At 46.4% G+C, this 22,834-nt stretch overlaps 1 protein-coding gene across 10 annotated transcripts in view; it reads right to left on the bottom strand.

Moving 5' to 3' along the window:
- GATA3 (GATA binding protein 3) overlaps window positions 1–21,426 on the bottom strand; it is a 55,747-nt gene extending 34,321 nt beyond the window's left edge. For 2 of the 10 annotated variants that reach the window (XM_033162276.1, XM_033162278.1), the window contains exons 1-2: window positions 21,094–21,426; window positions 12,376–12,915 (exon numbers count right to left, since the gene is read on the bottom strand). In XM_033162276.1, the coding sequence (XP_033018167.1) occupies window positions 12,376–12,915; window positions 21,094–21,334 (781 nt within the window). In that variant the 5' untranslated portion in view covers window positions 21,335–21,426. The remainder of the gene's footprint in view (window positions 1–12,375; window positions 12,916–21,093) is intronic. The other 8 variants (XM_033162284.1, XM_033162285.1, XM_033162277.1 and 5 more) reach the window with 7 other exon arrangements.
- Window positions 21,427–22,834: the final 1,408 nt, after the last annotated feature.

Genomic DNA, 22,834 nt, shown 5'->3' with positions numbered 1-22,834 from the left:
CCCAGTTATAACAGCACTTATGAATATTAGCAGGTGATTCAGTTTCCTCTTACGACAGGCTTGCCCCTGTCTGCAAAGGACTCGTTCAGCCAAATGAGTCAATTCGTGGGTGCTTTCAGTTGGGTAAACCATCATTCCCAGACAGACTAATCTACCTGTTCGGCGAAGGTATGTCTTGCCACAAACAGCAGCTATACCCAGGTTGCATAGAATCACTGCTGCAGTTACTTAGCCAGATGGTCACTGAACCCGGAATCCCCAGCCCCTCAGTTGTTTGCTTTCTGCTAAAGAAACCATTCATAAAACCACACTTGATTTCTGAAGACAGACAAAGGAGTTCAAATTTCCTGGAGACACCACCCTCTAATCAGAAAACCATCCCTCTAATTCAAGGTTAGGCCCTTAGAACTGGGCACAAGCTAACAAAATGAATTTCCATAGGGACAAATGTATAGTTCTGCACTTAGGCAAGAAGGGCCAGATGCACAAATATGGGGTGGGGGGACACCTGGCTTACTAGCAGTACATGTGAAAAGGATCCAGGGGTCTTGGTGGACCACAAGCTTAACGTGAGTCAACGGTGTGATGCAGCAGCAAAAAAAAGCTAACACTATTCTAGTCTGCATCAACGGAAGTCTAGCATCCAGATCAAGGGAGGTAATAGCCCCAACTCTATTCTGCCTTGCTCAGACCACACCTGGAGTCCTGTGTCCAATTCTGGGCACCACAATTTAGGAAGGATGTTGACAAGCTGGAAATGTGTGCAGATGAGGGCAACCAAGATGATCAAGGGTCTGGAAACTGAGCCTTACGAGGAACACTTAAAGGAGCTGTGTATGGTTAGTCTGGCAAAGTGGAGACTGAGAGAAGGGCTGTGACATGGATTATCATTTTTCTGCCTCTTTCCCTCACACGTGAAACTAGGCTGAGTTTCCTTGGGCTTACAGACTGTCCACACCATGTGAGCTACTACACCACACTGTCTCTCAGAGGTGAGCCAAGCTGCACTAGCTCCCTGTATCCAGGGCTTTTGAAAGAGATGGTGATTTCCCAGAATGCACACTGGCAACCCTACTGCATCATTTCCTTCCTACTTGTGCTCTACCAAATTATCCCCATTTTACAGAGGAAGAACTGAGGCAGAGCAAGCAAGGGAGCCACGGGTGTGGTGGTGGGGAAGCCATCATGGTTGGAATGTTTGCATTTTGGCCTCATGGCAGTTTGTTCGGACATGGCCTCTGTTGCAGGTTATACGACCTCCTGGAATTTCTTTGGGACAAATGTACAGTTCTGCACTTAAGGAACAGGAGTGTAGATTCCCTGGCTACCTCCAACAGAACTCCCCATTGCCTTCTGTGGAGTGCTGCAGAGCTACTTTTCAGAAATGTTCTGGGTGCATAAAGAGAGGAGGGTTGTCTTTGGGTTGAGGTTTCCTAGCACACACACACAGGTGTCAAAACAAATGCACGGGTGCCTGTTTCCTTGAGAGTAAAAATTAGGCCATGCAGTTCCAAATAACGAACTGGATTCAGCCCAACACACTTTGCCACCTGAGGCTGATAACCATTTTGCCCACCACCTCCCAATATACATAAGCAGAGTGGAGAGACAGTATAGTCTTATTTCAACAGTGGCAACATGATCGTAGCCTGCAGTTCACCAGCAGGCAACGTGGGTGATGGGGTGTCACACATAGCTCTGAACTCCAACAGAGGGGGATGGCCAAGGAACAAAGACCATTAGGCTCATCTAGACAGCATCTTAAAAAGCAGAGACATCACCTTGCCAACAAAGGTCCATATAGTTAAAGCTATGGTTTTCCCAGTAGTAATGTATGGAAGTGAGAGCTGGACCATAAAGAAGGCTGATCGCCGAAGAATTGATGCTTTTGAATTATGGTGCTGGAGGAGACTCTTGAGAGTCCCATGAACTGCAAGAAGATCAAACCTATCCATTCTGAAGGAAATCAGCCCTGAGTGCTCACTGGAAGGACAGGTCCTGAAGCTGAGGCTCCAATACTTTGGCCACCTCATGAGAAGAGAAGACTCCCTGGAAAAGACCCTGATGTTGGGAAAGATGGAGGGCACAAGGAGAAGGGGACGACAGAGGACAAGATGGTTGGACACTACAGTGTTCTCGAAGCTACCAACGTGACTCTAACCAAACTGCAGGAGGCAGTGGAAGACAGGAGTGCCTGGCATGCTCTGGTCCATGGGGTCACGAAGATTCGGACATGACTAAACGACAACAACAGCAGCACAGTATTGTCTACACTGTTCGAAAGTGGATCTCCAGGGTTCTAGAGCACAAACTCTTCCAAGCCCTACGTGGAAATGCTGGGGACTCTCTCCCTCCAAAGCTCTATAATCCCTCACACCTGACCAACAACAGAACTGGCCTACTGAGTTTCCTGTACCTACCAGTAGTACATCCAGAATATTTTTAGAGGCGCCTCTCATTTTCAAGGCTTGTCCACTGCAGACAATTAAACCCATCCCAACCCCTGAATATAATATGTGCTCCTCATTTCAGGATACCGCCATTCCACGGCATTCCACACAACAAAAGCCTGCTAAGATGGTGTTACTCACGTTGCTGCGGGGGGGAAGAGGAAACGCATCACTGAAAACAGAGGACAAATCAAGGCACAGATTTGTATATGTGCAGACGCTCATTAACAAACAACAAGTGTACTCAACATCAAACTACAATGCGTCTCACCATAGTTGGGTAAGAATGGAACCACAGACCAGGTAATCTGTCTCCTGTCCAGGTACTAACTAGGGCTGGGCGATATATTGATATATTGTGCAAAACCAGTTTGACGTCCATATCATAGAATCGTAGAGTTGGAAGGGACTCTGAGGATCATATTCCAACCCCTTGCAATGCAGGAATATGCAGCTGTCCCATTATCAGCACCATGCTCTAACCAACTGAGCTATCCAGGATGTTGCAATATCAGTTTCATAATTTTTGAGCTGGCTACATATCTCGAATCATGATGTGTGTGTCTGCACGCTGTGCAAAAATCACAATGTCGGGAGGAAACCGTGAAGCCAGCCAATACCACTACATAGCTCCATCTCTATTTCTGCCATCATGATACCTCTGTATATCGCGATGTTTAGATATGTCATGATATGGGAAACCAGATGTCGCCCAATCCTAGTACTAACTGCTGATGGGCAGTTCCTGCTTCCCCTTTTTTAAACCAACTGGACAGCCCTTCCAAAACAGAGGACTCACTCCAAGCGAGGTCTGTCTTCTAATGGAGAGTTGTTCTCGGTAAAGTAGGGTGCATGGCTACCCAGACCCCTAGGCATCTTCTTCCTTTGGCCCCAGTGAGACGCAACTGATCCTGCAGTCATACGTCATGTTACATTTGCTTCATGTTATGTTTTTTTCAGGTTGGGTCGCACAGCGACCCAGAAGTACCGGAAAGGGTTACTTCCGGGTTTCGCCGCTCGCGCATACGCAGTAGCGCTAAATCGCGCTTCACCACATGCGCACAAGTGCCAACTCGCGCCACGCACCTGCGCAGATACGGCGCTTCAGGTTGCGGGCTTTTCACATTGCGAACGGGCCTCTGGAACGGATCCCATTCGCAACCAGAGGTACCACTGTAATTTTGTCCCCATCCTCTTGTTCACTGAGTTTTGCAAAGGCAACATGGGGACAAAGGAGGAATCTAATAGTTAATGTCATCCTCCCCCAAACTGGCTGCAGCAAAGGAGGCAGAAAAAAGTGAAAGCGGACTGAGGGCAGTGTCTGGTCTGCTCTTATGAAGCACACTCCATTGTGCAAGCTGACACACAAACGTTTTAGCCCATGGGGCTTGCGATTTTCACCACCACTCGCCAGGCTGACAAACCCTTCACCTGCTTTGTGCCTCTGTGCTTCAGACTGCTGTTAAACACGGAGGCAGGAAACTCAGGGCAGAGGGAAAAGCAGAAGCCCAAACCACAACTCATCACCTCTGGCAGATTCCACAGCCCAGGAGGTCGTGTAACCGCCAGCAGACTCCACGTCCACACAGGCTGCCAAAATGCAAACATTCCAATCAGGATTGCTTCGCCGCCGCCACTCTGCCTCAGTTCTTCCTCTGTAAAATGGGGATAATTTGGTAGGGTACAAGTAGGACGGGAATGATGCCGTAGGGCTCCCCGTGTGCATTCTGGGAAACAATCCTGTCTCTTTCAAAAGGCCTGGATATGGGAAGGTGCTGGATATGGGAAGCTCATCTCAAGCTTCCTCTGAGAAACAGTGTGGTGTAGTACTTAGCGTGGGACGGGCAGCCTGTAGCCTGAGAAAACATGGCCTAGTTTTAAGTGTGAGCGAATTAAGCAGAAAGGAGTGTGGCAGAAGGGGTAGGAGAGAAAAAGAGAAGGGGGGTGGCAGGGGAGAGAGTGGGGGGGGCGGCAGGAGAGAGAGGAGGTGCCCAGCCCACCACAACCATGCAGCCCCTGTCAGATTCTGATCCAGGGAATGTGACCCTCAACAGAATTTCTGATTTAGAGAGTGTGTCAGATTAGGAGTGGGGGGTAACCGGGTTTTAATCCTCATGAAGCTCTCTGGGTGACCCTGAAGCACTCCTTATCGTTCAGCCCAGCCTACCTCACAGGGCAGCTGTGAGAATATAATTGGGGAGGGGGACATTTGAGAACTTGAGCTTTGCGGAGAAAAGTGGGGTCCAAATGTAATTAATGAGAATCCCCTCCACTCCCCCCCCTTATTGCAGCAAACTACCATGAAAAGCCTTAGCATTGATTTGGTGCTTAATGTGCATCCAAACTGTCTCAGGTATATTATCTTAGGAACAGCCGCCGACCTGGGTCTGTGAGCAAGTCCCTCATTCAAATCCCACCCTAATCCTGAACTTCCCTAAAGCAAGAGACAGGCAGCCATTCCTTTTGGGGGGGTTTCCCCCCGAATAAAAGTTAAAACTGATGCCTAATGCCTACACTCATCCCATTTTATTATTTTTATTTTTGCTTCTCTGGTTAACACAATTTGCAGGGTTTTTGTTTTTAACAGTGCTTTGCGTTTCATGTGACCGCGGCACAGAAATGTTTTCGGCAAATAAATAAGCAATGGCCCCACCTTGCAAGGTTATTGTAAGCATTACTCAGACAAAGCACACGATAACTGAAGCACTCGAGAAAAGCACCATCGCAATGCAAAATGTGGTCAGCGTTTGTTCTCAGATTGCCCCAGAAGAGAAGCAGCCCTGGGCTCTTTGATGTTGGAGGATGGGAGGAATGGCGGTTTAAGAGACCCGACAATGATAAGGCAATCATTTGAGTCCAGCTGCCCTATCTGAGTCTGTCTGATCCGCAACCAGAAAGGTGTCTGTCACCTGCTTGCAGTTTCCTCTTTGGTTCCTTTTCCTGGACCGTGTTAAGCACAGCGCCAGCAAGTCACAACAAAGCTAGAATAACGGCAAAAACCAAGAAGGCAGGGCACCTCTCCTGATCCTCTCCATCACCATCTCGCCTGGGCCTCCTTCCTTTCCCATCTCTGGACCTTCACCTCCACTCAGCCAGAGATCCAAACTCAACCCAGCTCTCTGCAACACAACAATGTTATGTCTGGCGTTTGGGTTGTTTGGGAACTTTTGCAACGAAGGCGGAAAAGAGCTAGGCCTTTAAAAAATAAGTATGGTTCCATACTACAAGCTTTTTCCAAAGTCTTGCAGAAGACGCCGTCCAGACTCTACATGCCTAGGGTTGCCACCTTCTTTTCTGACAGAGCTCCTGCGCTTTTAGCAATCGGGTGACGTGGCAGATAATTTTGTAAACATAAGATACTTCTTCCCTAGCTCATTGCCCAGAAAAGTTTCAGCTGCGAAGTGCCTGTGCGTTCAAAACACAGGAATCCCAACTAAGGAGCAAGTTGGCGACCTCAACAAGTTTCAGCCCTGCCCTCTAAGGTGAAAACATCTCAAAGAGCAGGACTGGAGATTTTGAGAGTGGGAAGACCTGAGAGACCTACTTTGTTTTTTTTTACGCTAGAGTGCCAATGTCCATGAAACAGAGGCAGGCACTAAGACACACACTTAAATTTAAGGTATCTGAAGAAGTGTGCATGCACACAAAAGCTCATACCAAGAACAAACTTAGTTGGTCTCTAAGGCGCTACTGGAAAGAATTTTTTGTTTTGTTTTGTTTTAAAATTAAGGAACTGGGTGCCACAGAGCTCATTCTGAGCTTGGGAATCTTTTTGCAATCCCCAGACTGAGCTCACAGTCCTTTCATGCAGGTACTGCTTTTTCAGACACAGATGGAAAGAACATAGGGACACAGGAAGGTGCCCTGCACAGTGTCAGACCATTGGTTCATCTAGCTCAATATTTGCCCTCCTCTTGGGATAGCTCAGTCGGTAGAGCATGAATTTTTTAATTTCAGGGCTGTGGGTTCGAGCCTCACATTGAACAAAAAATTCCTGCGTTGCAGGGGGATGGGCTAGATGGTCCTCATGGACCCTTCCAACTCTACAATTTTATGATTCTATTTTTCACCCTAGCGCTTACCATCTTTCCAGTATTTCAGACAATTTTCTCTCCAAGCCCTACCTGGAGATGCCTAGGACTGAACCTCCTTCGTGCAAAGTAACCGCTCTGCTACTGAGCTAAGAACCCTTTCCTAACATCATCAAAAAAGAAGAAGCTATTGCTACATCAGAGGCATTGTGGGAAACTTCAGCCGTGGCTCCCAGACAGAGCTGTTTGCTGCTGCTACTGCCGCCACCAGACTGAAGCAAGCCTACCGAGATAGGATGAGCCTCCACTCAAACTTGGAGCTGGCTTTGCAGATCTAAGCCTACTTTCAGCCTGCTCAGTGGGCAATTTGGTGGCTAGATGGACCAGTGATATAATACGGAATAACAAGGCAGTTCCATATATCTTAACATCCTTCTGCACGGAAACAGAGGAAGTTGCCTTGAGTCCATCTGGCACAGTATGGTCCTCACAGAGTAGCAGTGGCTTGGTGGGGCCTTGGATTGGGGACATTCCTAGCCCTACCTGGAGATGCTGCTAAGAATTCGAACCTGGGACCCTCCACATGCAACCTGGATGCTCTACCACAGGCATGTCCAACAGGTAGATCGTGATCTACCAGTAGATCACTGGACGTCTGTGGTAGATCACCGGTAGATCAGTGGCTGCCCACAAAGAAGCTAAAAACAACTTTTGCTCCCCTAAAAAAAAGGCTCAACATCTTTGCCCTGCACCCCTAAAATGACCTGAACCACCAAAAACAGGGCTTTCCTTCCTAAAAAGAAAAGCTCAATGTTGCTTTCCTCTTCCCCAAAGAAGCTCAACAACTTTTACATGAACCCCCCCCCCAAAAAAAGGGGGCAGATCACTGCCAGTTTTTAACTCTGTGAGTAGATCACAGTCTCTTGGAAGTTGGCCACCCCTGGTCTACCACATCTGGGCAGAGGAGGAGGAGGAGGAGGAGGAGGAGGAGGAGGAGGAGGAGGAGGAGGAGGAGGAGGAGGAAGAGGAGGAGATGAAGAAGAAGAAAGAAAGAAAGAAAGAAAGAAAGAAAGAAGCCCATCTTTCTTGTCCATCACCAAGGACCTAAGAAGACCCAGTGGAGCAATCAAAAGACCTGGGTAGTCTACAACAATAGTCAAATGCACACCAATGGGAAGCCAACACACGCACACCCCTCATTTGTAGCATCCAAACCACCCTGATCTTAAAGCCTTCCACTTGGCAAAAAAATCCCACTGGTTCCCATAGCACTACTTCCCAAGTGTGTTCAGCACTGGAGACTCACAGCCAAGACCACTCCGTGTCTGTGTGGGTCCCTGGGCAAAAAAAAAAATAAGATAGTAAAAGGAGCCATCACATCACATCACATGCAGCCTGCACATTCCCAGCACACTCAGTACAACACTACAGGGAGACTAGACCGTTCTAACTCCTGTGGTCCTTCGCCCACCTTCTCACTGCTCTCCTAAGGACTAGAAGAGGGTGGGTTAGAAATTACACTCAGGATCTCAGCTCAGTAGGCCCTGGAAACATCATCCATGGGACACAGGAGCATAAGAAGCTGCCTCAGCATTATCTACACTGAATGGCAGTGGCTCTCAAGCCTTACCTGGGACGTTCGGCATGCTCTACCCCTGAACTATGGCCCTTACCCATAATACCCTTAGAAAGGCAGCTGTCTTATACTGGATCAGACTGTCAGCTCATCCAGCTCAATGGCTTCTACATGATCAGCTCTCCAGGGTTTCAAGGAGGTGGGATGCTCCCAGCCCTACCTGGAGATGCCAGGGGTTGAACCTGGAGCATTCTGCAAGCAAAGCAGGTGCTCTATGGCCCTCCGCTGGACCACGATGACATGGATAGCTCAGTTGGTAGAGCATGCGACTCTTAATCTCGGCATTGTGGGTTCGAGCCCCATGACGGGCAAAAGACTCCTGCGCTGCCGGGGGTTGGACTACATGACCCTGGTGGTCCCTTCCAACTCTACAGTTCTATGAGTCTACCCATGCTGGCCGTGATTGTAGTAGCAGTGGAGAAAGCCTCTTCTCTCCCTTTTCTGCCTGACATGGCATTTATTAAAGGTGCAGAGGTCTGCTGCTAGAAGTAGGAAAGGCAGCCCTTAAAACAAGTTTGCAGATCTGAGTTTTCATTCTCTTCTGCTTCCTTTCCTCCCTCTTTCTTTCTTTCTTTCTCTCTCTCTCTCTCTCTCTCTCTCATACACACACACACACACACACACACACACACCCAGTCTGCTTGCATATACAGAAAGAGGCAGTTCTGCATTTACTTCTTTCTTTCTTTTTGTCACTGTTAACCGCATCCGGACTCTATTAAAGTTCCTGGCGCTGGATAAACAATGTAACTGTCGCGTGCAGCCGTCTGAAAATAATTGGATTAGCTAAAACATATCAGCTAAATAGAGACAGTCCCTGCTCAGACAGTCAGAGTAAATGTCACCCTGGAAAAACCCTGAAAACTGATCTGACTCACACTGGACAACATCTACTTGCAGGAGTCTCAATGAGGAAAGGAAGAAAGGGGGGGGAATAGGGGAAAGGTGAGGGAGCGACTTATTTTGATCTTCGTTTAATATGCAAACTGCCTGAAACCTAAAGGCATTCATTCCGAGAGCAGCCCCACTGATTTCGGTGTATATTTCCAAGATTTTAGTACAAAGATGGGGGGGCAGGGGAGGAATCACAAAACAGAACTTAGGGTTGCCAAGTTCCCTGCTCTTCTGCACTTAACAGCAGCTTGATCTACGGGTGTAGCTTTTCACAGCAGGGAGATAAACAAGATGACCAGCTAGCAGACCAAGCTTCTTGTTGAAACCAAAATGGCAGTGGGTGGTTGAAAAGTTGGAAGGCCTGGATTCTGAACACAGTGCAACATAAGGACGTCCACACTAAAATCAACAGACTTGAAGCTGGGGTCCCACTCACACTTATTAAGGAGTAACAGACTCCTGAACAAGGGTGCTCAGGACTGCACCAAAAAAAACTGCATATAATTCTGCTGTGGATCGTGGCCATTTACTCGAAAGCAAATCCCAAAGGCATGCTAAAATACACTTTCTAGAAATTGTGCCGAGCACTACTGCCTCTTTGGGCGAATTTGCTTTCTTTCACTATATAGCCTATGGATTATGAAATATTTCAGAGACAGACCCAGATCAGGCAGTCTAAACAAAACTTCCCTCTTTTCTTAGGTAGTTCCCCTTCTCCCCTCCCACCCCCCAACAGGGGAAAAAAAAGAAACCAACTTAAAATAAACTCACTCCTGGGATCTGGGAAAAGAATTGGGGGAAGTGCAGAGAGAGACTTTTGAGTGGGGAAAGTGAACACAGTACTATCCAGTTTTTTTCTCTCTGCATAAGGAAGTCACTGAACCAATAAATAACATTTCCGGAACACATTAGGTTTTTGTGGTCCCCCAACAACACCACACACACACACACACACACACACACACATTCTCTCTCTGTGCATGTAAAAACCAGCTTTCCAGAAATGTTCACATTAGCAGCAGGTAGTTTCAAGTGAATTAAAATGAGTTTCTAAGTTTAGCAAGCAGGTTGGAAATAAGGCTTGCACAAGAGCAAGAGGAATGAATGAATTGCGCATTCTGGTTTTGCATGTCTGCTTACAAAGAAAAGAGACCTTGATCCAAGGGGGGGGGGAACAGCAGAGGAAAAGCGAATCGCCTGGTTTACACATATGGTAAATGGGAGTTTGTTAATTTACGGTTTATTAAACCATGTCTTAGTGTTACACGTGAACCCTGCTCAGCAGCTTAACCATGGTTTGTTTACTGGTAAGAAACCACAATCTGAGGCCATGGTTTGTTGTTGGCTTTTGAACCATGGTGGATTCCGTGTAAAACCACTACCCTTCCTTAACTTTGGTTTGTTTTATCTCCCCCACTCAAGGCTCTCACCACACTGTAAAGGTATGAGGCAGGAGCAGCTGGAAATCAAAACAAACTTTGAAGAAGCAAGCCATGGTTTGTTTGTGGGAAGAACTCATGGTTTATTTGTGCTTTTATCTCAAATTTTTATCTTGTGAACCGCCCTGAGATCTTTTGGTGACTGCTGGTGTATAAATCTAATAAATAAATAAAATAAGTTAACCTATGGTTTGTTCATCCATGGCTTAAACAAACCATGGCTTTAGAATCATGTGTCAAAGTTCCACCTGGTGTGTCAATACCCAAAGCAATTGCTGATTTAATCCGTAAATGGATTAGGGCTGTCGAACAAATGCACAATCAGACTCATACAGTCAGCGTGTTTTTACATGAGTAGAATGTGTCCTTTTATTTAAAATGCATCTCTGGGTTATTTGTGGGGCATAGGAATTCGTTCATACTTTTTACCCAAAATATAGTCCGGCCCCCTCAAGCTCTGAGGGACAGTGGACCGGCCCCCTGCTGACAAAGTTTGCTGACCCCTGTCCTATGCTATATTTGGCTCTAGAGTATTTGGGATTAGCCCCCTCCCATGAACATCAGGACATGCCCCACTTGTTGAATGTGTGGGGCTGGAAGTGATGTTTCAGCTTAAATCCAATTCAACTCTCTGTTCCTCTCTCCCACGAGGCAAAAATCAAAGAGGAAGGGAAAGGACTGACCTGCAGAGTATGGAAAACATTTTTAATCACTACCACCTTGTGCAAATCTTTCTGAACCTAGGAGCGGGGTGGTATGAGTGAGTGAGGTTTAGTACATGTGATAATAAGGAGAAAACTGAATCACCTATCCAACACGTTTATTCAGACATACCTCTGTAGATCCAATTAATTTCATGCAACTCCAAAGCAATGTAAGAACTTTGTCTCAGACGAACATTTCGGCAAAATCAACAAAGTTTGCCTCACCAGCTCCCTAAACAAACACGTTCAAAATAGGGTCTATAAAACCTGGGGCAACTCATGTCAAGCCAAGGGATTCCAAGTGCACTTACTCGGAAGTAAGTTCTATTGAAATCAATAGGACCTCCATTTCTGTAAGTGTTAACAGCCCTTTGCTGTGGGAGGGCGAGAATCCAACCCACTTTATATTCAGGGGGGAAATAACAATTGGAAGAAAAAAAGGAAGTCGAAATTGACATAATGTAGTTAAACCAGCATAGTTTGGTTTAACCATTTTGCAAATGGTGAAATTGGGATCCCTAGCCAAAGAGATTTGTGTCTCTAAATGCCAGAGGAACCGATATAAAATTCAAGTATCTCAGTGCATAAACCCTGCAAATATCAAAAATTAGTAGGCCTGCTGAGTTTTGCTGGAAACACGTGCAAGATTCCCTCTTCTGGTAAATGACCCCCATTAAGAATCAATTGAGTTTCTCGTGTGCAAATGGACAGAGTGAATAGTGAATAGCCTGGGAGAACCTGGTTCTCTTGTCACATTGTTGAAGTTAACCCACCACACACCTCTGGTCAAGCCCTGGCTGGGAGACCAGAAGGAAATCCACCTTAGCTTGTTCTGATCTTTCTAAAGGAAGAGCAAAATGTAGCAACTGTTGTGGAACGCAACAGTATTTTAGGAAGAAAGTTTCTGTGGTATCTGCTTGATCCCTTTGTTGACCTTTGCATTGCCAGAGTTTGCTTTCTGCTTATAATGATCCTCGGCTTCTTTTTACAAAATAAAACAAAGAGTTGGCTTCTAACTGGTTGCTGGCCATCCATTTAGCACCTTGCTTGCACCAGAAGCTCTTTGGTCTGAATTTGCAGCTGAAAACCGATACAATCCCCATTCGCACCATATTATTATTCCTCCCAGTCCTTAACCTTTGCTCTTTTTAAAAAAAAAAAAAAAAACGTTTTTCCTGAACCTGAAACAGAATCATTTTAAGAATCCGTTAAGGACCCTACCTGTGCTGGAACGTGCTTTTGGTCTGGATTTGCACCCGAAACCGGTCGGCGATCCCCCCAGCAGGCTGCTGGGAGGGAAAAGTCCAGAGCCGTATTCAGGGACGTAGGAAGGGTAAGTGGAGATGGGGTGATGAGCTGAGGAAGAGGCCCCTCCTAACGAGGCCATGCTGCTCCGAGAATGAGAAGACTCCAGCTTCATGGTTTCAGCCAGAGACACCTGGTACTTAATACACTCTTTCTCCTCTTGCCGGCTGGACCCAGTGGAGCCTGGGGTGGAGATGGAGGGGTCCGGGGAGACATCTTTGGGAGGGGTCGGCGGGAAGGTGAATAGGTGTGGGCTGGAGTGGCCCGCAGACAAAGAGGAGGAGGACGCTGGAGGGTAGACGGAGAGAGGTCCCGGCGAGCTGTGGTGGATGGGGGTCTTGGAGAAGGGGCTGAGGTTCCATGGGGCGGTGCTGTGGTGGCTTCCCAAAGCCTTGCTCCCATCCAGCCAAGGGAGAGAACCGTGCAGCAATGGCGGGCGGCACACCTGACCACCTGCTAGGACAGAAAGACAAAAGCAGTTCCCCGTTAGCCAACGTCTCCCCAAAGGAGGTAAGGTGGGGTGGGACAGCTTAGGGACCTGTAAGTCAGATGGGCTCAGTTGGAACAGAGTCGGGCCAATGGTCCATCTAGCTCAGTATTTTCCATAGGTGGTGGCTCTCCAGGGTTTCAGACCAGGGATATTCCCAGGACTGGCTGCCAATGATAGGAACTGAACATGGGACCTTCTGCATGCAAAAGGGGTGCTCTCCCAGGGCTCCAGTCGAGGAATGCCTTGAGTACAGATCTGTTGGCAACCCAAAACGGAAATCTCTCGATCGATTCGAGATTTGAGGTTCGCAGGGAGGAAGCGTTGGCTACCATGTGCAAAACAAGCGTTTCCACCCACTTTCTCAAACCCAAATGCCAACGCTTTGAGCGCAAGACTAATCACACCCAAGCGCTTTAAAGTCTCTGCGTCCTGCCAAATGAGAGGAGGTGGCATTTACTTAGCAGGAGCCGTGGAAATTCTGCTGTCCTGCCTTAGGCAAATGTCTCCTTTGCCTCTATAGCTGGGCTAGCCCTGCTCAGGATAGAAGTCCGAGATCAATAAACCCACCAGAAGTGGAGAGGAATGGCGATGGTCCAGACCCAACGGACACTGCAATTCAGTACAGGACTACTCAGAAGTAAGTTCCAACAAGTTTAACAAATTGAGTGTGCTTCAAATTGCCGCCTCTCTCCAGAGCGGTCTCCAATAGGACTACTTTGGAGCAAACGTGACAGGGATTGTGTCTTGTCTCCAACATTACTCATGCTCAGAATAGGCCCGTCAACATCAATGGATGTGACTAACTTAGGCCTATTAATATGAGTGGGTCTTCTCTGAGTAAAACACATTTGGGTCCTGTGCTGTGTTTGCACTCAAGTTAGAGCAGGCTAGAGAGTACAACCCCCTCAGCTGTTATTTTTAGAAGGCTATAGTGCAGCTAAAATTATGCCATGGGACTAGTGGATTTCCATAAAATCTCCTCTACCTTTCCCCACATCATTGTGGGGATCATTACTCCAAACGCTAAAGTTTCTCTCTCGGTGTTTAGTGGAAGAGGGGAACATTTTTTCACTGAAGGGCCACATTCCCTTATAATACATGCTTCTGAGGGCCACATGACAGTGGTGGACAAGGCTACAGAGGATAGAGCCTTTGTCCAATAGGCCATGCAAAAGCCAGAGGTTTTGAGAAACACCCACATGCACATCTCTCCATCCAGGCACAAAAGGGCATTCTCAAGAGTTCAAAGTCACATCTCATGCAGTCAAACACATTCATGGCGATTCAGAAGTGGTGCTGGTATGGACCAGTGAGAGATATGGACTGGGGAGAGCTCAACAGAGGTCTAGAGAGGTCTAGAGAGCTGCATTTGCCCTCCCTCCCCAGCCCTGAACTTCCTCAGTTCTCATAAATAGGTTCACACACGACATAATCCCAAATGGAGCATTACCCCAGCATCGAAGCGAAAGACAGCAGCAGAGAATAGAGACAACAAGAGGCAAAAGTCTGAATTGCTACATAAAAGTGATGCATTCAAGTTGCAAAGCATATTCCAACAATAATAGGTCAAGATATCAGATCTTTTGCCTTAAGTATATTTTGTTGGTATTATTAAAAATACAGTGGGAAATTTACATAAACCTAATACATTATTATTATTATTATTATTATTATTATTATTATTATTATTATTATTAAAAGCAATCTGAGGTTTTCTCCCCCTCTCCACATTTTAAAAATTAATCTACTTTACTTGGAAGCGATTCTCAGTTGCAGTAAAAAAACAAAAACAGAATAGATGCAGGTGTGTTAGAGTAAATATGTTTCAAGATAAAGTTGTTATTTGGAAAGGAAACAAGACATCTACGTAGAAGACAGGCTCATTTCAAATTGGTGGGTTTATTATCAATTACTGTACTGATTTTATGATGCAGTGTAAATTTAAATCAAATTCAGCAAAGTGGTAATTGTTTTTTCACGGAAATGTGTGTTGGATTAGGTCAGACCCAAAGACAAAACTCTCCAACACTCAGATCTCAAATTCAAGAGTTGGAAATACAACTTTTTGGAATGAATGGGAATAACATCTACATCTTCGGTCTTGGGGATGTGTGTAAGTTTCTGACCCTAAGCCCCACTTAAATCCTAAGGCTAAAGATTGACAGGCAAGTACATTACACTGATTACCGTGGAGCTTAAAATACTTCCATGTAAAAAATGCTTAGGCTAGGCACGAGCATGCAACACATTTACCTCTGTGTCTTAAATACAAGTTGATAATAGAGTTGTAGAGTTGGAAGGGACCCCTAGGGTCATCTAGTCCAACCCCTTGAAATTCTGGGGTTTAGTTCAGTGGAAATTTCAATGGTGTTGAATGATTTATTCACACCTGGCATTTTTTAAGTGTGTGCCTAAAATGTAGCAGTGTAAGAAAAGGACCTTAAAGATGCCCTCCTCGGTAATGCGGCCAACTTTTCGACTGGACACTGTAGCTGTGCGTTTAACAGCAGGCTTTTGTTCCACAAGCTTTAACAGGTGAGAGTGCTGCCTATCTCCCTACTGTGGCAGGCTGCCTTCTGCTGGAGGCAGAAGAGGAAGCCAGCTCACTTCCTTTCTGATCAGTTGGCAACCCTACTGGGTCAGAAACCCCAGGACCACAGGAGTAGGTAACCCAACAGAGTTTGCTCTGTGTAGCATGTGAAAGGGCCCTTCCTTCCGTTTACCTGTGTGTGTGTGTGTGTGTGTTTCTCTTAAGAAGGTCAGAAGACAACGGTCTTACGCACACTTCTCTAGAAGAATGTCGTGAATATGGGTAAAATGTACCAGGAGCTAAGTTGCCTGTGAACACACACACACAGGCTCCAATTCAGTGTTTACACTCTCACACGGACTCTAAGATAAAGTGTAACTGAGGAAAATCATTCCTTGTTCCTGAATGATCCCATTCAGATTTCTTTCTCTCTCTTCGCAATCCTCCCCCCACAACCCCACCCCTTGGACGAATCAATCCCTGCTAATGGGCCTTCCCCAATCAATCCTGCACGGCTTCTTGAACCAGGAGGCCACGTGAAATTGACAAAAACCCATAACGAGGACTCCCACCTTTTGCAAGAAAGCAGGGGGAACTTTGCAACAGCATCGGGCAGGAGGAATAATCACGCAGTTAGGCCAGAAGGATAGATTTAAGCCAGACTTCTTTCGGCTCCCCACCTCTTGAAGCGCTGATTTTGCCTGCCCATATCTTTGTAATACATATGATTATAACCATTAAATTTATGTCCTGCACTTCTCCCCAAAAGGAGCCCAGGGCACTTAAATCATGTTCACTAGAGAAATCAGCCTAACGCATTGGAGTTGGGAGTTCAACAACCTGATCCTAAGCCGATCTACTCGGATGTAAGACACCTCAGCTGAATCAGTCTTAGTTCCTGCTAAGTAAATGCTGGATAAGACACCCACCCTATCACACTTTAATTGGGACTAAGCCCCATGGGCTTGAGGGGGGTTTACTTTTGAGGAAACATGTTTAGGATCGTGCCTCCACCTCGCAGAAATCAAGTTTCAAACCTGTGCCACACTTGGGATTAAAAGTGGAGTGGTCTTCAGAGAGCAAACAGTGCACACTCCACATCTTTTTAAGTGGGCTTTTAAAATTCCATGGTTTTTATTAAAATATCCTGTTTCGGACCTTGCAGCCTCCTTTCCAAGAAAGCCCCATGCAGTCCAAAATACTGCATATTTACTCAGAAGTATGTCTCACCAAATTACATACGACACTGACTCCCAAATAAACATGCATGGGTACCAGCAAACCCGACCTGGTGTATGATTGCAAACACAAAATACCTGTGTTTCCACAGTAGCCTCCTTGTGCTCAACGGGGATTACTCCCAAGTAGACACATATGACGCTACAGCTTTCAGACTGCAACTAGCATCTTGTTGAAACGAATGAGAAACATTCTAAGTCAACCTGTGGCTGGCTGGTTGGCAGTCCCCCTCCCACACACACAAATTAACATGCTAAATCCAAGTACTTGGAAGTATTAATTCCAATTTAATAGGTTTACGGATCGAAGCAAGAAAAGCAGTTTTCCAGTATGTCGTTTCAGCTACACATGCCAAAAGCTGACTGAAAATGTCTTTTAAAAAAAATTATTATTATTATGCAGAATTATTTGAGCAGGTTTTTCCTTTTCCTTTCTTCTTCACCCCCTCCCCCAAAAAAAGAAACCTCTGTCAGTCAGACAGCTCCAAATTTTACTTCTTCCACAAGAATTTCTCATGGTAGCTATTAAAAGTTTCCGGAGTCTGCCTGTGTTGGTTTTTGAACCAGAAAACTATCCAATGATCCAAACTGAGGCGGTTCTCCTTTTTACACTTCCTTGGAAATCAGACCTGTTCAACTCAAGGGGACTTACACCTGAGTAAACATGTGCATGCTCAAGCTTAAAGCATTCACACAAAGAGGATATCCATATTACAAGCAAGAAGGTCCCATTTTTTAACAGGGTCTCTCTCCAGTCCTAACCACATGTTAAGGTGCCTCTTAAATCCATGGGACTTCCTTCCGAGTAAATGTAACCAGGACATTTTCCTCTGATTTTTCCTCTCTGACAGGCATTCATTCCTTCTTTTTAAAAAAAATTAGTTCAGGTTGAGGATCTAAAAACATCTTACCTTTCATTTTAATTGACCAAGTTGCAATTGACTGGGGGAGGGGGGTTTGAGTAGTCTACTCTAATGGGTAAATGGAGGGGAAATCTGCAACTTTTCAAGCCAGCTTTCTCCTGTTGCTGTTTAGTGATATTGTGAATTATTCGGGGAGTTGAAATATACAGAGAGGATTCCGATCGGATAGATAAGATGCAGATTTTGCAAGCACAACTACCTAAACTCTTGTTTTGTAACCAGACTTCGGGATGAAGAAATCATAGCTCTGGAACAAGCCCTCTCCAGCCACCCAAGTTAAGCTAGGATCTTTGATTTTAAACCCACTGGCGTCCCTTTGCCTGCTACGCTGCCAGAACTACGATCTTACAAGGTTCGTTTTGGAAGTCAGTCCCAATTAAATCAAGCAAAACCCCAAAATTCTTTGGCTCTGTTTTTTTTTGGGGGGGGCGGCGGTGTCGTGGATCTGTTTGCCCAAGAAGAGATAAACTAGGTAACTTTCACAAGAAAAACTAAATAGCCCTTGTAAGCTAATTCTGCCGTGTGTGCATATTGTTGACGGTAGGGGCGAGGGTGTGTTTGAAAAGGGAACCCCTTTTTTAAATCGAATGGGTGTTTTGGAACAATGAAGACTCTTCAGAGGGTATGGAGAGATTTTTTTCCCCTTCTATCCCAGTTCAGTCCTCACGTGTGAAAACGCTCTTGGGCAGGCAGCGTCGGAGTCACTCAAATTCACGTTAGATCAAAGCGATTGTTTTGCAACTCGGAGGGGAAGGGTTAACGATATTTTGAAATGTCTTGTAAAGACTAACAGCGGGGCAATGCAATTACTAATCAGGGATTAATATTGCTCATTCAGTTCCCCGGAGGCGTTGGAGGAGGAGGAGGCCTCTCTCTTTTTTTTCTCTCTCTAAAACATTTGGGGAAATTTAGTTCTCTTCCACCACCCGTAACTTTATTTCCCAATTTTCGGGCGAGGGGAACCGGAGAAGGGCTTGAAAATCGAGAGCTAAATCTGCAGCTGAAGAAGTGTGTGTGGGTTTTTTTGGGGGGGTGAATATATCTCTGAGAGATATATTCACAAATATTATTCTTTCTCACCCACCAATTTATCCTGCTCTCCTTAACTGCATAGATACACTCCTGCCTACTGCATTCTTATTTTTTCACCCTTTTACCAGGCGAGTTTTGAAAATTCATTCTAGAATAAAATTTCAGAGAGAGAGAGAGAGAGAGAGAATTAAGCCCTTTAGAAAGACCAAACTAAGTGGGTGAGCTTGGGAGCCACACAGAGCACCTCAGGGTGAATGCTAAAATCAAACAGGAATGAGCACGACCCAGCCCTAAGTTAAATACTTTTAGCTGGCTTGGAGCAGATTGTTAAGCACACGGTTAAAGCCTGCAGTCCCTGAGAAGTTAAAGGGACCTGCTCCTGGGGGAATAGGTTAGAGGCTCGTACTGCAGTGTTTACTTGGAAGTAAGCTCCATCAAAAACTCAGTAGGCCTTACTTCTAAGTAGGCAGGCACAGGCTCTTGCGCAGCTTCTGACTACTTTAATATATTTATATTTCTATGTGTATAATTTATTTATTTTTTAAAACTTAAACTTTTTGGCGGCCTGTGCTGTGTTCCCATCCCGCTCGAGGAAGCGTTCTGTGTCACTCCGAAAACTGGCAGGCCACATTGTCAGACTTGGAAGGTGCTATTGTATTGCTTCTGTGAATATTCAGTACAGATTCATACATACTAATGGGACGAAGTCCCAGGGAGACAATCATATCACTTATTTTCCCTGACAGCTTTTAATTCTAACATCTCAGCCCGGAGGCTAAGTCATTACATCTCTCTCTCTCTTTTATTTTTTTTTTCCTCCCAGAGTTCTAGTTTAGAACGGTTCAAGTTTGTGTTTTCATCGCCCAACTGGGAAGGGTTGTATTTTTTTTTCCTCTTCCTCTCTCTTTTTCCCAAGTGGTTTCGTAATCACTGTCAAAAGGAGCCTGTTGTCTTTTTCAGCGGCATCATTACAAGTAATATTAAAAACTAGAAATGACAGCCAAGGGATAATTTAAAAAAAAACACGCGCGCGGGCTTTCAAAGTGAGCAGGGGGTGGCTGAGTGTGTGGAGGGGGGGCGTGTGGGTCTCTAACTAGCCACGATTTCTGTTAAGCACAAACTTCTGAAACTATTTGCAATGCGGCCTTAAGTCCTCAGTGAGGTCCGCTTCAGCTCACTTTACGTCCGAGTAAACGTAGTTGATGGGCTGTTTTGTTTGTTTACACTGAAGCCTGTCTGCTCCGGATCGTGGCTCCGGGTGTAATAATGAAGGCGAGGGATTAAAATAGCGGCAGGATTCCAGCCAGCTAGTCAAATATTTTCAAAGAGCAAAGATCTGCGCGCACACACACCCCACCTACCTCTCGGCAGAAGGGACACGTTTACTCGGAAGCAAGTGTGCAGTGGATTTCCTCTTAGGTAAAAGAGCACGGGACTGGCGCCTCTTAAAAGCGTGGGAATCCTGCGGAAACCCTTGAGGATTTCAAAGTGCTTTAGTGTGGCTACTAAATAGCCCCTGCTTTTTGCCTAAACGGGCCCCATCCACCACCCAGCTGAAGTTCCCAAGCTGCTTGAAACCCAAAAACGTTACAACCCGTCCCTAGGCCAACATTTACTCGCAAGTAAGCCTCGCGCTCAGTTCCGTGGGCCTCAGTCCCCGCCGCCCAAGCAAGCAAGCATCGGCATTCAACCTGACGCTGCAAAGCGAGGCACGTCTACTCGGAAGGAAGCGCCGCTGAGTTTTAGTGGGACTTGCTACCTGGTTAGTGGCTGCAACCGGATTGCAGTTTAAATCGGACTTGCGTGTGGAAGCCGGTTCCGCGGAGGCCATTGGGACGTTTCTTCTCAAATAATTGGGATTCAGCACATCTTAGGACACGTTTACACGGGAGGAAGAAAATCCCAAGGGAAGCTGCCGCGACCGCAGCCTGTGTAAGCGTATTGGGGAAGAAAATCCCGCTGAACCAAAAAAAAGGGGGGGTGAGTTTTGCTTCCCGAGTAATATTTTTAAAAGCATGCTACAGGATCGGGGCAGCAAGGAGCACTTTCCACGCGGGGAGCGTGGCTGGTTTGTAAAGAGGCCCAGAGCTTCCACCTCTTCCATCAGGACAAGGCCGAGCCTGGGCGAGAGACAGAGACCTGGTATTTCCCAGAAACGAGCCTCTCTCTTGTCAGTTGCTAATGGCTTTTGGGCTTGCATTAAATCAGCAGTTTAGAAGACCAAGCATGCAGAAAGAGCACACACAGAGAGAGAGAGAAAGCGCCTGCTTTTCTCTTGTCTAGTTTCCGGGGCTCATCGCTGGCTGTCAAAATGTAGCAGTTATTGGAGGGAAGGCAGAGAGAGAAAGCAAGCGAGGAGGAGGAGGAGGAGAAGCGGGTCGCGCCCCCCTCCCCGGGGTCTGCTGGGATCCTGGCACTCACCGTGATGGGCCGGGGGGTAACGCTGCACCGTCGCCCGAACCGAGTTGCTGTAATACGGAGAGACGTGGTTGCCTTGCCCGTCGATGTTAAAAAGTACATCCACTTCCTCCGCCAGAGGATACTGGGTGGGATCCATGTAGGAATGTCCCAGTCCGGGGTGGTGGGAGTCCGGGTGCTGCCCGTTGAGGACGGCCGGGTGGTGGTGGCTGACCCACCGGGGCTGATCCGTGCTTACTTCCATCGTGTTCTCACGATCAGTGGCGGTGGGGTTTGGGTTGGTCGGTTGCAACAAAGGTTTTCTGTCCTCTCTCTCTTCCTCTCGCTCTCTCTCTCACACACACCAGTGCAAAAAAATAAAATAATAATCTTTTTTTTCTTTTTCTTTTTAATGGAGCGGGGGAAAGAGACACCGAGCTGGGGAAATAACTTTTTTACAAATGCCAACACCTGAATTAATTAAACACACACCAAAAAAAAAAAAAAAAGTTCGTCAAAGTGAGTCGTCCGAAGGACTGGAGAGAGGGAGAGATTTGGGATGTGTCTGTCTAGGTGCAGGGAAAGGTGTTGCTTAAATAACCGTCTCCCCCAAAATGGGTGGGGGGGTGGCTGGAGAGAGAGGGGGGGTCGGGAGAGCCTGCAAGCAGCGAGAGGCAAGAGTTGTTTTCCTGTCCTCGGAGAGAGCTTGCCTGCCTTGGGTCGATCACCTGTAATGGAAGGGGGGGGGGAGACAAAAGGAGAGAGAGAGAAAGAAAGAGAGAAAGGAGGAGGGGGGGGAGAGAAAACTTGGTTTTAAAAAACTTTTAAAGCACTGGGATTTGTTTATTTTTTTCATTTACACGCACAGAAAATGCGCCCCCCTCCCCAAGCGCCAAAGAGATCTCTGCAAAAGTCCACCTCCTGCGCCTCTCTTATCTATCTCTCCCCCCCCCCGGCCGCCGCCGCATTTTCAAACAAGCTAAAGTCTTCGCGACTCACCTATCCGCCAAGCGAAGGCACCATCTCTCTCTTTCTCTTTCGATCTCCGCAGCCTCGCAGGGAAATTGGCCGCAGGGATCTCTGAGCGCTCAGCCTGTGCTTAGAGCGCTGTCCTAACTACCCTTTAGTCTCTCTGCCTTCTCTTAGGTTTAAAAAGTAAGAAAGAAGCACACCACCGCCTCCCGCACAGTCTCCTGTTTGGCCAATTTCACCTGCAGAAGCGGCGGTGAGGAGTTCTCTTTTGTTTTATATTTTGTATTGATTTTCTGGTTTGTTGGAGAGATTACTTTTCCCTCTCCTCGCCTTTCTTCTTCTCTCCCCCCCCCCTCTTTTTTAGATTGTTTTGGAGTGCGTTGGTTGGTGGGTGCTACTTTTTGCGGCGGGGAGCATCTCTCCTCCTCCTCCCCCCCTTTCAAAAAATCAGCAAACGTTGCCCCCCCCAAAAAAAAAAAACTTTGCGGACGTTTTAAAATGCTATTTTTTCTAAGAGCATGCTGAAGAAACGAGAAAGGAAAGGGGGAGAAGGAGAAACTACGGGGTGCGAGGAGCCCGAAAAGAAAGGAAGGAAGGAAGACAAGAAAGAAAGAAAGAAAGAAAGAAAAATGAATACATAAGAACCCTCGGAAAAGTTGTACGAAAAAAGCCAGGGAGAACTTGATCGGCTCAAATTGTCCTCCTCATTTCACTCCACCTCTCGCCTGCCATCCCCCCTTCCTTCCTTCCTTCTCTCTCTCTCTCTCTTGCTTTTCTTTTTTTCTTTTTTCTT

Source organism: Lacerta agilis, chromosome 10 (assembly GCF_009819535.1).
Source record: "Lacerta agilis isolate rLacAgi1 chromosome 10, rLacAgi1.pri, whole genome shotgun sequence".
In the NCBI taxonomy this organism is placed as follows: domain Eukaryota; kingdom Metazoa; phylum Chordata; class Lepidosauria; order Squamata; family Lacertidae; genus Lacerta; species Lacerta agilis.
Note: the sequence above shows the minus strand (reverse complement) of the source record. Positions and strands in the feature narration are given on the sequence as shown.